The 13867-nt window shown below is 36.9% G+C and overlaps 1 protein-coding gene across 1 annotated transcript in view; it reads left to right on the top strand.

The window, feature by feature from the left end:
* LOC124165576 (tensin-2) overlaps positions 1-13867 on the top strand; it is a 297177-nt gene that overhangs the window by 86979 nt on the left and 196331 nt on the right. The window contains exon 4 of the mRNA XM_046543032.1: positions 5788-5825. Coding sequence (XP_046398988.1) covers positions 5788-5825 — 38 coding nt within the window. The remainder of the gene's footprint in view (positions 1-5787; positions 5826-13867) is intronic.

Raw genomic sequence — 13867 nt, 5'->3', positions numbered from 1 at the left:
GGACATGTTCTGCAAAAGAGTACTAATATTTTGGTATATGTACTGTATTGTGTTGTATCAATTTTTATATTGTGATAACCAAGCGTCTTTGCCATTATATTACTATTTCATTAGGTGTCTTATCTCAAACCTCTTGTTTGTCCTTTGCGATGATCCTTTATGTGTGCTTGATTGCTTCGATCATTTTCTCAGTATACAAGGCGCTGCAATTCTTATGGTTCTCCACCGGATCAGGTTTTCCACGGCTGACGTTACGATGCTTGACCCGCATCGTCATCAGATTATTATCCTGCTCTTGTAATGATACACAAGTCGAGCATCGAAACGTCGGCCACGGAAAACCTGACGCGGGAGAGATCCGAGAAGAATTTCTGCACCAGTTTACGAAACGGTTCGTTTGAAAATCGATTTTAAACCGAAATGAAAAGATCAACTTTCTTTCAAAACTTTCAGCACTAATCGAAATTTAAACCGAAATATCGATTTTAATCGATCGACGGTTCTTTTAAAATATAGTTAATACAGTAAAAAGTTTATTATACAGTCCAAAAATTCTCAAAATACACATTTGAAATTTAGAAAAACGTCCAAAATTTTTGTTAGAATACATTCCTGAATAAGTGTGGTGATATTTTTGCAAATGCACACTCATTAAATTTTTGGGATCACCCATCGGAACCATTCGGCTTCACTGAAATTTTTTAGAGAGATCAACTGATTGCGATGTTTTCTTGATTATCGAGGGCGTGCTTTCTAATTTAACCGCCCTTAAGGCCGTTTTACACGGGGCACGGAATTGCGCAGATTAGAGCTGTATTAATTTCTAAAATGGCGTGGAATTTCGCGAATGCATGAACGAAATTAGAACAGGGGCTATTTTGCCGTCTCACATCCACGCATTCTCGCATGTGTTCTAGCAATTCACCGCTTTACACGACGCAATTTTGACTGCGCCTTCGCACGTACGTCAGATTGCGCAATTCCGTGTACCGTGTAAAACGGCCTTTAGAGAAAAGTCTTTCACATGGGACGAATGACCTTTTCATATGCCGGTAGTGACTCTGCTAAAATCAAACGTGATGGTCAAGATCGAAGTTGAAGAATCGAGTTTGGAACGAAACTCGAAGATCAACGCTCGTTCACAATTTCCTCAATCGTTGGGATTTAAAAATCGATTCTCAATTTCAATCGAAATCGATTTTTACATCATTTTTCATCCTCGCGTATGTAATACGCGTACGTCCCTGCCCTTTCCGTCTCACTTATGTGGGAGTGACGTGATCTCATCTCACGTGAGTGAGTGTTTTGTACTTCCAGTGTCTAGCGTCTACTTGTTAACAGTTCCCAGCTTTTCAACACCCCATTTAATAATAATCGGTCTGGGAAGAGTGACAAATCGCTCCCTTTGCTATGTTACTCTCGAGGATTTGTGTTCAATAAAATCGTTTTTTTTTCAGGTAGTTCATTGATATATTGGAATTCAAATATATTCAAATCGGTGAGGGTATGTTTTGACAGTGCTAAGATTTGGGCTACACCCAAATCACCACGGCGGGCAAATTGTCTGCCCCGTCGCTCTGGGAAACCTGAAAAAGGTGAAATTTGATCCGCTGTAGGGCCTCGCTCACATTTTGCCTCATTTGAATATGTATGTACCATAGAGTCTTCTCTTCTCCGGATCTTTTGTGTATTTCCATCTTGTGCGACCGTTGGACGCTAAGCATTCCTCTTCAATGCCAGATTTCGGAGGCTTCCATTTCTCTCTGGTCTGCTTTTATAACGGTCCTACCCTCTTTAAGTGTCATAGCTCACACGAAAGTTTTCACGGACCGATTTCTACCATTCACGTTTAGGCTGGAGGAGTTGTGAGTCCCTGCCCTCTCTGTCTCACTTATGTGGGAGTGACGTCGTGATCTCATCTCACGTGGGTGAGTGTTTTGTACTTCCAGTGTCTAGCGTCTACTTGTCACTTTTTTCACATTTTGGGAGATGTTCTTTCGTCCTCCAGATGCATTAGATGATCGCTATGATGCACACCCATAAATTTGTTCCGTGATTCTGGCTAATATGGAGTTTGTATGCTTGGGAACGGACGAATTTAATTTTGTGGAAAGCTTAAGCATTCATCCTTGAGAAGATTCACGATAGGGAAGGATACCCCATACAGTTGATGAGAAAATGACAAACATCCACGAAGGATATTTTAAAATGAATTTATTGTGACCCACGTTTCGATGTTTTACAGGCACTTAACAACTGTGGAAGTTTGTGGCATCGCTTATATGATTCACAATGGGGGCCATCTGCAATAAGATTTATTTAAATATTGAAGTTATTTATTGGTACTAAGATCATTTTACATTATAGATACGTGACATATGATTCATCAATGTTAATACACACATATGTAGAAACCAAATTACAAATTTATGTAAATTTCAGAATATGACATATTATAGTGTGTTACAGTGGCGGATCCAGGATAGGAATAGCATGGATAGCCAGGATAGCATGCTTACATGCTCAGATAATGAAGTTAATTGTAAAATTTTACGTATATAAATTGCTCTTGACTCTTCAATGACATCATGTTGATATTTAACACTTTTCGCCCGAATCTTCGATTTTCATAAGGTATATATTTATACTGGTAGAGAACATTCCTGGATACATATTGTGTCAGAAAAACCTATCTTATCCTATCATTTTAATTATTTTTGAAAAATAAAGTAATAGTGTATGTAAAATGGAAATTGCTGCTCTTTATTTCACCGTATTAAAATATTTTATTTTTATTATATTTTTCGTACTGTTTAGGTCAGTAATAATGTACAATTGTTTAGCTCCCAAGGATTAATCTGCTCTGTTATTACCATCAAATGCGAAAATTTTTAGGAAGAAGTGTGCATCACTAATTGACTAATTACATAATGGTTTAAAAGGGAGAGTGTGAAATTGGGTCATTGTTCATTTTTTAGTTGTATTATATTAGAATTAATGTATTTAATGGATTGTTTGAAATTGGTTTATTTGGACAATGTTTAATTCTTAGTTGTATGAGATTAGAATTAGTGTATTATTTTTACCATGGATATCAATTCTGTTTCTATGTATTGTTCAGAATTTGTTATTCATGTACATCTAATGCTGCACCCAGGCAATAGCCTACTTGCAGCAATGTATAATAATAATAAACGATTTAAGTTTTTCCTAGTGAATACTTCTGACAAATATTTCTCGGGTTTGCATCCAGGTTAAAGCTTTTATGTAAGCCGACGTTTCGGAAGACGACTTGTCTTCCATCCTCAAGGCTGTGTTACTCTATCGAAGTTCAATTTCACACTATTGAACTAATTGAACTAGTGTGAAATTGAACTTCGATAGAGTAACACAGCCTTGAGGATGGAAGACAAGTCGTCTTCCGAAACGTCGGCTTACATAAAAGCTTTAACCTGGATGCAAACCCGAGAAATATTTGTCATAATAATAATACATTTCCGATGCGAATTAAATCAGTGGCAGATTAACTTTAAATTATTGAACCTTCCTGGATTATTCTCGTGTCGGGAAAACTGATCGTTTCTTATCATGCCGACTAACAGTTCCGAGCTTTTCAACACCCCATTTAATAATAATCGGTCTGGGAAGAGTGACAAATCGCTCACGAAGGCCTGCCAAGCTTGTCCGTGCTTCTCGTTTCCTTTGTCTGGCTCTCTGGAAAGAAAAGGAACGTATGACATGGAGAGATTTGGAAAAAAAATAAATGCGAAGAAGGGATAGCTAGGGAAGATGGACGTATCATGTCTGAGTGTGGCGGTGGGCCGAGGTTGAAATTCCACGTGTGCCACTCCCCTCTCTTCAAATTCTTACGCAACTTTCACACCTCACTCCCTCTCTCTCTCTCTCCTCCCACCTCCAATGACGCTTCGTTTCCGGTTGTTCGTCGGTGATGAAAGAGTTTTATTCCTTACCTATTATTTCCGCCACAGTTTTATTTCCCATCCACGCGATCCTTCACTCTTTAAATCGACGAGACGTTCTAAGCCTAAGAAATGATAGTGATTCCATCAAGTTGCATTATGTACGATCGGCAATGCAGTTTATAAGCCGAAGATCGAAGGATTGAGCCTGAGAATTTTGTTTGTACCATGATGAGTTCTTTCTCTCTCTTACCCTCGATCCTTATACTGATCCACTCTTTTTGCTCACCGCTTCACTCCTTTTAATTTAACCGGGTAGACAACATTATGTTATTATTATTACTGTCCAAGTATGGGAATTCTTAGCTTCCGAGCATCAAAACAATTAATGTAATGAGGTGCTTCCAATGACTTAACATCCCATCTTAAAGAACAAACTTCTACCTTCTTTTACTATTTTTCTAAATTAAGGAGCATTTTTATTATGCTCACCAGTGGTTGAGTTAATCAGGCAATCCTATAATAATCCTAATCCTAATAAAGGAATATATGTATGAATGCAACATAATTAACGTATACTTTCATTTAGTGGACAAAATCCCCCAGGGGTGACTTTGTCCCACTACTCGGAAAAAGATAAAACATCTACACATTACCCTGCAAGCCGCCGACAAAGCTGTTTAGCAGGGGGAAATCATTAGTAACATACACAAGAGGATTAAAAATTTTCTTCCACGATCATTCACCACGCAGCATGTACGCCACATACGCTGAATAAAAGTGCAGATGGTGAATCTACTAGTTTTAGCTTATTCTCACATGTTCCGGCAGTTATGTAAAGTAGTTATACAACGGTTAGTTTCGTTGAGTTTGTATCCTATAAAATTTAAACTATAATAGTGCATGTTATGTAATGTGAGCGTTAAATTCTAAAAATTACGTTAATTTGATCTACTAGTTTTCCTAACCAAAAATTAAAAGCAGTTTATACCTTGAGACAAAGTCCACATATGACGAGGTGATATTGTTCCACTTTACTTAGAAAAATACGCTGGACTTCAGGATACGAATTAAAATTTAAGAAGTGACTTAAGTGTTACATAAAATCAATCATAAAAAGTTTACCCAATGCAATAAATAACTGATTAAAGCGTCAATTCTTGGAATTCTACCCTGAAATATTTAAAAATAACATTTTATAATTCAAGCATATTTTTATTATCCAACCTGAGTTTACACATCTGTGTAGACATCATAATGGAATTTGAATAGCCTATATATTGTCTTATAAGAATTTTATCTCCATTTTTTCAGTTAAAAATGTATCATCCTATTGCCTCTATCTTTAAGGGTGTAGTGCGTTATGGCTCACCAGTATTTCAAACGCAATGGGTAACTGGTTAATCAGAATTTTGGGTTTATATACTTATTAATGTCCTGGTTATTTACTACGATTGAAAGTATCCGGTTATTTTACATCAATTTCCAAATCTCGTATTAAATCAGAAAATTTTGTGGAACTTGCAGGGAGTGGTAAAAATGATAATTTATTTTATCCTTTGTATATTTTGTTTAATTTTTGGACGCATAATGTCATGGTGGTGGTAAACTAAAAGTGGTGTGTCGTAGGCTTTACTTTAGAGTTGACCTAAATTTAGGGTTGTGTGTGCGAGTGCAGATTAATTGTCATTTTATGTCATGGCTATAAATACAGAATGCATTTAATTCCATTTCTGGCCGTGTAATCTTTCTGCTGGGCATGACGAAGCCGAATTATTTGATTAATGAGCAGAAACACTGTATCTGGAAATGCTTAATTTAGCAAATAAAACCATGACAATAATGTGAAACTTTGTTTGCTTTGCAGATTGCGGTTTCCTGTGTCATCAGACGTGCCAAGCAGATGTGAGTACTTGTTCCTCACTTATCTAAATTGCATGAGCGGACATCAATTGTTCGAGCATGGGAAAGTGTTTTTTGCGTGCATGCATTATTCGCGACCCGTAGGTTGACTTGAATTTTGCGCACTGTGGCTACTTACTGAGAGGGCTTACTTCTGGGCATTGACCCAGTGCATGCGGATTCAAACCATTTGGAAAGATTACTAACAGGAATTTAATGCTGTGTTAGGAAATCTTGTATAATAATGGCAAATTGTGAAGATAAATAGAGCCAGTCAGGCAGGCTGTTATGAGTTTATTCTTGCTAAATATGCCTATTTTACTCCATCATTTTATTTATAGGGCATAAAAACTGCGTTTTATCGTGTAGAAAGAAATATTAGAGCCGTTGGATCTTTTTCATTTCATAATTTGACCTACATTCCAAATGGAGTCTTTAACGGTAAAAATATTTTACTTTTTTGTGATGCAATCAACGTGGAATACTTCATATGCAGTAGTTTTCGCGTGTCAGTTTTACTATAACTACGGATTTGAATGATCACGGCTGTTTACTAAAGATAAATGGTCGAGAAAATTTTATCCATACTTTCATAGAAGTTTGTGGCCTCATTGTGTTACCCAGAGGGCATTGAAATATCCTGAGAAATACTCTGGTATTAAAACGCCTAAATTATAAGCTGTGGCGATTATTGTCAGTCTACAACCAACTCGAAAAATATTATATTGACATACATCAAAACGCGGATAAGCTGTAAAATAACGCTTTTCTGAAATTTGTTTAACTTTTGACTTCGATTTTGAATATTGATGCAATACCAAGAAACATTACGATGAATTACCCAGTTCTTTGACGTTAGCACTGATGTAAAATGTGGAAACTCGACAAAATTTGCGTCGTTTTATCGTCGATTGTTATATTATGCCTCTCAAGATAATTGGAAATCTTGATGTTCCTCCGAGTTCACATTACTATGCAATGCTTTTTGAATTACGCTACCCTACAAGTTGTTATGGCTTTCGCGTCGAAATTTTCCTCGATAATCTACACTTTAAGTGCCTTATTCTTTTTCCATTTAGTTACCTATATTACTTTAAGGTAAAAAAAGAATTGTCTTTATGCTGGTTGAAATTTAAAACTTTGGATGTGACGCTGGGATGTGTTCATGGTAGAACTCCGAGTTAAAAGTAAGGATACACCTTTTAAAATCCCCGTGTTGTTTTTTTTCTCTAATTTTTAAACCTTCGTTAGACTTTATCGGCGGGCGAGAAAAGAAATTCGTCCATCCAATCTGAGTGTGTGAAGTTCATTTGCTAATGGGTTTGCACGCGTTGAGCCCAAGCTTCACCTAACTTTCCAACCTTAAAATTTTAAAACTGAATAATTTAATTCCTAAGGCGGTACCTTATTTAATTCACTAGAAAAAGGGATTTAAGGTAACGCAGTGGCGAACGTAGAAGCTAAACTCCGATTCAAGCTGTACCATTCAGATTCAACATCGAAACTTATATCTTTTAGTTTCGTTGTTTTGTATTTCATCCGCTTCTCCTTGTTAAGTTCAGAAATTTATCCGTTCGTCCTCTCCGTAACATAAATACTAGTGTCACAGACAGTCTCATAGTTAGCGAAAGTTTATTTTATCTGAATAAGAAGACAGCAGAGAAAGAGCAATCTCCTAAACACTCACTTAATTTACAGTGCCAATCTCGGGCCGAAATGGGTTTTCTTGGCATCTAAAATATGATATCGTGGCAGATTCACGTTGTGATTTATCTTAGGTATTACTATACTTTCTCATCCAACTTATGACCATATTTTAATGTGAAAAAATGAGATAAATCATCTCTATAGAATAAAAAAAACATTTTGAATCTGATCGGGGAGAGAGAAGTTTTTTATCATCTAATCTTCTTCTTTCTTCTTTGTTCTTTTTCATCAATTAGGTACGGTTTATCAGTATATTCATACAATATATATACATCGTAGTTTTGCATTGATATTAATTTTCTTGGTATGTGTGCACCAATTACTTTTTATTATACGACAAGATGTTGAAATTTCGTAAATTATTTGCATCCATGGCAAAAGTAAAACACTCAACACATTTAACACAAAATATTTTCATAACTTGATAACCGACCGGGGATGAAATCTTGCAGCTGAGATGCATCTGATAGCAATCTAAGCAATAACGCTTTGCTAAAACTTTGCGTCGCCCGGTAAAGTGTTAAAATAAGTTTTGTTCGAAGCTATCAAGTTTTTTTTTGACATGCTTACGACAAATATCATAAATATCCTTCCACGCATGTCACTAAAAATATCTTACGCCAAAGATATTAGCATTTTCGATTAGCAACGTTTAATACTTTATATCTGAAATTTACTTTATTATTACTGATCCAAAAACCTTCTAAATTAACTGAAAGCATTCTGTCACCTTTACAATTTCTCTTTTTGATATAAGATTTAAGTCAGTAGCTGGGCACGTCATATATGCCTATATTCTTTGCCATACGCTTAGTATTATACTGACCGCTGCTGGCTGTCTGTGAATGTGTCGTTAACTTAATTTTTGCCTTAATTTCTAAATTTAACTTTAGCCTAATTCACTGTCATCTTTGCTCACACATAATTAGGTAAAAGAAATTCCAGATTCTGTGATTCAATCTTATTTCTAGAGAAACCTTTTTGTTTTTGCGTGGAAATTTATGTGCTTAACATTTGGATAGTTTTGGAGATTTAGAGGGAGGAAGCCATGCTGCGTGGTCAAAACGAAGTAAAAACGTCTCATTTGCGTGAACCCAACCACCATCCATTATCTCATTTAAAAAAATGGTTACTTCCAATGACATCCGAGCTAATGGCTCAACCCACGCTTCATACAAGCTTAGGAATTCTGATAGGTAGCCGAGAAATTCCGGAACACCTTTCTCATTCGGAGTCCTGCTCCACCTTATTCTCTTGGTTCAAGCGAAGATTGTCTAGCTGAGTAAAATATGAGGTATTAATGGCACTTGTTAAATATCTAAGATGTTCTTTCGTAAGAATACCGAAAAGTCTTTTACAAATCGAGCGTTTATTATGTTGCACGATAAAACCATTTATCGGTGATTAAGAACCGTAATTAATGGACCCTTTAAATGTTGTTACCAGAGGTCATGCAATTCAGGTTGAACAAGTTGGATTTTTCAGAGGAAGGGATGAGTTGAATTTATAGAATTGTTTATTTTACGATGGTAGGAAAGAAAAGACCTTTTGAAGAAAAATCATATACTATTTAAAATCTCTCTGCGATCATTGAATAACGTGCAATTAAAAAAAATACGTGTTGCCCTGAATCTCTGATTAATTTAAATGCCCTCTAATGGGTCAACATTTCTCCAGAAATCCCAAGTACCTAACTTCATTTTAAGTACTAGGTATTGGTAAATATCCAGAAAATCAGGCCATTTATGAATACATTACGCCCTGAATATATTCTCGGCCCACATCGCCAGCCTTACGTAACGCGAATTAATGACTCTACCCACGCGTTAGTCGGACAGGAGCCGTAGAATGAATGAACATCATTATCATCCGAATTTCAACTCCAGCCTTCTGTCTCGGTCCAAGCGACGTGTGCCTAGAGATATGAAGTTCCCAGGATTTTTTTTCTCAGCGTACATTTCGATGGCTTATTCCCGGGTAAACAATGGTCAACAATCATTACTGACCAGTGATATTTAGATTGGTATGACGTAGCTCTCCTCTGAGCAATTCTCCTATCAAGGCATAGGATAAATTTATAAGATATTTCTTTTGTTAGAGTGCCAAAAATTCTTTTACAAATCGAGCAATTATCATGTTGTAAGATAAAATCACTTATCACCAATCGTGCAATGTAATGAACGAACCCTTTCAACGACGTTGCCAGAGGTCAATCAAAGCATCTTTCCACAGATGCAAAATTCTTCTCTTTTGCATACACCTTTACTTGCTATATGTACTTTATTCGCGGCCTTCCTTTTCCATTCTTGCCGTCCAAATGTCTCTCGACGATTGTCATCGAAAGACCACCATGCTTCAAGATATGGCCCATTTAGTTGTTCCGCCTTCTTGCTTAGGTTTTCATATGGCTTCTCAGTACTCAATTTATAAAATATTATGCACCGGAACGCTTACCCACACATTTCATCCACACATGATTTTCAAATATCTCTCAAATTTCAAACTCCCCTGAAACTTACGATTTTTTAAACTTGTAAAACAAGTTTCAATGAATGATCATGTTTCAGCAATTATAAAAAAAGTGAAATGTTTAAAGCATTTTATTTATATACGGTACTCACAAATTATTAATATTAATAGTACCCAATTTTCTCTGAGAGCTAGCAGAACGCCGAAGAACGGCCGAAATTTAGCACTGGCTTCTCTTCTCTCCTATTCTTCTTAGTACTTCCTCATTGCTCACTCTGTTGGTGAAATACTTTTTCATCATTCTTCTACAGTACCACATTTCGAAAGCCTCCAACCTTGATTTCTCCGCTGCTGTCATTGCCCATGCCTCACTTCCATCGAGCATACTCTCACATAAGTCTCATGATATAATCAGGTATTTGTAACTTTCACAGCAAACATGGCTTTTAATAATTTAGCCCCGAGATTAATGATGAAGTGCGGCTGGACAATGCAACACAGGTTGTACTAGAGGGAATTTTAAGAGAGCGCAGATGCCATTCATGAATGACACTTTTATTGAAAACGGTAAGATAAATTCCTTGAAAAAGATATCTATCGTCGATTAAAGTAATTTGTTTGACCTGTTTATAACCAAATCTCAAATCACCATAGCTCAAATATACAGCAAAGCGCTCTAGCTGAATGAAGTTTAATCACCCACTTTTACTTTAATTACTTGGTAAGGGTAAATACCCAGAGAATTGGCGAATTTCCCTCTTCTGTAAGCATCCTTTTTACTCGATATTAACAGTGTCCATGTCACTAGTTGCATAGATGACTGGGTAATCACTTATCCCACGTCTTTACTCTTCGGGAGCCGTAGAATACCAGAATATATCCGGAACCTGTGGTTGAGCCCAACCCACTCTCGCAGTCCGAGCGAGGTGGCCCAATGACATTAAATACCCAGCTATTAACTGTAATCATTGAATGTAACTGTTTAAGCCTAATATTTTTCAGTATTCAGGTATTTTTTACATCATTAGTTAATAGTGGAGAAACTCTACAATGGCCCATAATCCCTTGAGCACTGCGTAATCTCCACTTATGCAACGCAAATAGATATGGCATGGAAATTTTCTTAATAGGAAGAAGAGTGAAAAGGAATGAATGAATCATACTTTCACTGGAAAAAGTCGGAGAAAAGTCAAATAAATCCAGGCAATCAAATTTCATATCGTTAAATCATCCAAACAGTAAAAAATACTAATCTTTGACTCCCTTAAAGTCGTATTTACCCAATTTTGGTCTACCTTTACCAAACTTTGTCATACTTACCACTTCGGTGGGTGGGGTATTTTTATAATTCTCAGGTCAGTTTTTATTTTGAAAGCCTCAGCGCCCTCCTTCATTTTAAGTACTACATATGGGTAGATACCCAGAAAAATAGAATTCCCTCTAGGTAAATATCAATATATCTACTCGCTTAATGCTCTCCTGGGCCACACTGCTAATCTTATGAAACGCGAGTTAATGATTTTGAAATTATGAGAATAACTTAGTTTTCCCAATCTTTTTTATGACAAAACTTAACCGAAATGATGAGAATTATAATTTTGAAGTGACAAGAATAACTTGGAATGATCGCGGGCTCTTCCGGCGTATTGTATCGGAGAAGGCCATTCAGGATTTCCACCGGGTCATGTTCTCCATCACGACCGACGACTCGATGAACGAGTCGTATGTCGTCATCAGGGCATGAAATCAGCTGTCATCGAGACATGCCTTGATGACGATGGACGACTCGTTCATCGAAATAGCAGCCGTGATGAAGAACCTGACCCAGTGAAAATCCCGAATAACCTTACGCGAAACAATAACTTAGTTTTTCCTCATCTATTAATTACTAAACTCAAACTAAATATAAGATAAAAATGTTTTATTATTATTATTATTATTTAAAAATGATGAGTAAATTACTTTGAGATACGCTCGAAACAACAGGATATAGCGAGTTAATGACTCTAATCACTGGGTATTTATGAAATGCGATTTAATGACTCTACCTACGCCTATAGCTGCACGGGAGCCGTAGAATTACAGAACATCATTTTTACCCCGAGTTCCAGCCCACCTACTCTCTCTCGGTCCGAGGTGTGCCCGCCTTAACCGGTGTGGCCACCACACGCCGAATAACCCACCCTGGGTGTTCCCCGCCCCATATACCGTTCACGTGGGCGAGGAGAATTCCAACGCCTGTTTACCGTCCATATTTCATCCACTCGCGGTCAGAGCAATGCACCGTCTTCATTCCGTTCTTGGTTGGGATAACATCTGAGACCTCAACTCGCAGGAAGACTTCGTGGGAAGATACCCCTAAAAGGAAAGACGGGGGAAATCATTATCTTGGACGCAGGGCTCTCTACGCGGTGGGGGGAAAATACCGATCAGTGACCCATTAAGCCACGGATGTTATCAATGCATGGTTGATATCATGGGAGTGCTTTTTCGTTAAAAAAAACCTTGAGGCCGCTTCAAGGGTTTCGAACGCTCAGACGGACAGTTTGTGGCGGAGATAATATCGAATGAATTTTTTGGAAAAGTTAATGTCGTGGTCTTCCCTGTTTCGAGATGTTATGCTTCCCTTAAAAACCCTTAAGGGTGGTTCATTGGATTCTTATCTCTGAAGCCCTTGGTTTTCTAGTAGAGATAAAGCTGAGTGAGTCTCCACAAAAAATTGATGTAGCCTTTTGTGGCTCCACTTATTGATATTTATTTTTATTCCAGCACCCCTTAGCTGTTTTCCCTTGTCCTAAAATACTTAGATATTCAGTATATGGGGTAGTGATACAAGCCATAGACAGTCAAAATTCGACGAGTAATTTCAAAGTATTCTACATAAATATCCTCTTTGGAAAAATCATAAGGAGGATTCCCGTTAGATAGTGGAGTTAAAAATACTTTAATTATTTTTAAACCAATGAAGAATCACGCCTAAATAAAATTCATGTCGCTGAAATCGAGCTTCAGGTTGCTGATCCGAAATGTACATGACACCAATGGTTGGCATCATCCTCAGTGAGCATTTGTATACATAATTCATCTCTGGTAGTTCTCCATAAACCACCCTATATACTAGGTTAGTTTCTCTAATTCCTCATATGAAAATGAGTTTCAGGCGGGAGATGAATTTTGTAACGTAGGGGCGAGATATATTTTGAGAAAATTACGATTCAAATTACAGGCCTCGATTAATATGACAAAAAGGCGCCTAATATTAAAACGCGAAGTTAATGAAATTTTACCTTAGTATCGGAAATAAGATTAAAGGAGTTGAATTAATTCTACCTTAACACTTTTGACGGCGTAAAAATAAATAATGACTCTTAATTGTCGTCTCTAATTAAATCTGTTTTGTTGAATTTAGCTGAGATAATTTTATGTACCAAGAGGATTATCAAAGAATACGTTATCAGTTGCTCGTAACTTTGCCATTAGGTTGAAAAGTATGTTGAGACAGTGTGGTAGCCTATAATTCCATTAATAATTAATGTAAGTTCATCAATGCATACTCTGCTCAGGTTACAATTTCGTGTAGTTCCTATTCTGTGTTTTAATTTTCTTTGATATTTCTTCTAAATCATGTTCATGCTTTATCGTATATATTATCCATTCATTTTCCCTCTTCAGCTTTATCTGGCGGTAGTCATGTTTCATAAAGTGTGCAAGCTATTTTTATTCTCTGAATAATTTAGAATCAATCTAGAATAGTTCACATTCGAATTTTTCGTAGGAATTCGTAATCCACGAATCCGCTTCAGTTCATAATTCGAAAAAATAGCGACGCAGAGCCTTAGGTTGAGCACACGCCGTTTTAGTGCTTTCTC

The sequence above is a fragment of the Ischnura elegans genome, chromosome 9, assembly GCF_921293095.1.
Source record: "Ischnura elegans chromosome 9, ioIscEleg1.1, whole genome shotgun sequence".
Taxonomy (NCBI): Eukaryota; Metazoa; Arthropoda; class Insecta; order Odonata; family Coenagrionidae; genus Ischnura; species Ischnura elegans.
Note: the sequence above shows the minus strand (reverse complement) of the source record. Positions and strands in the feature narration are given on the sequence as shown.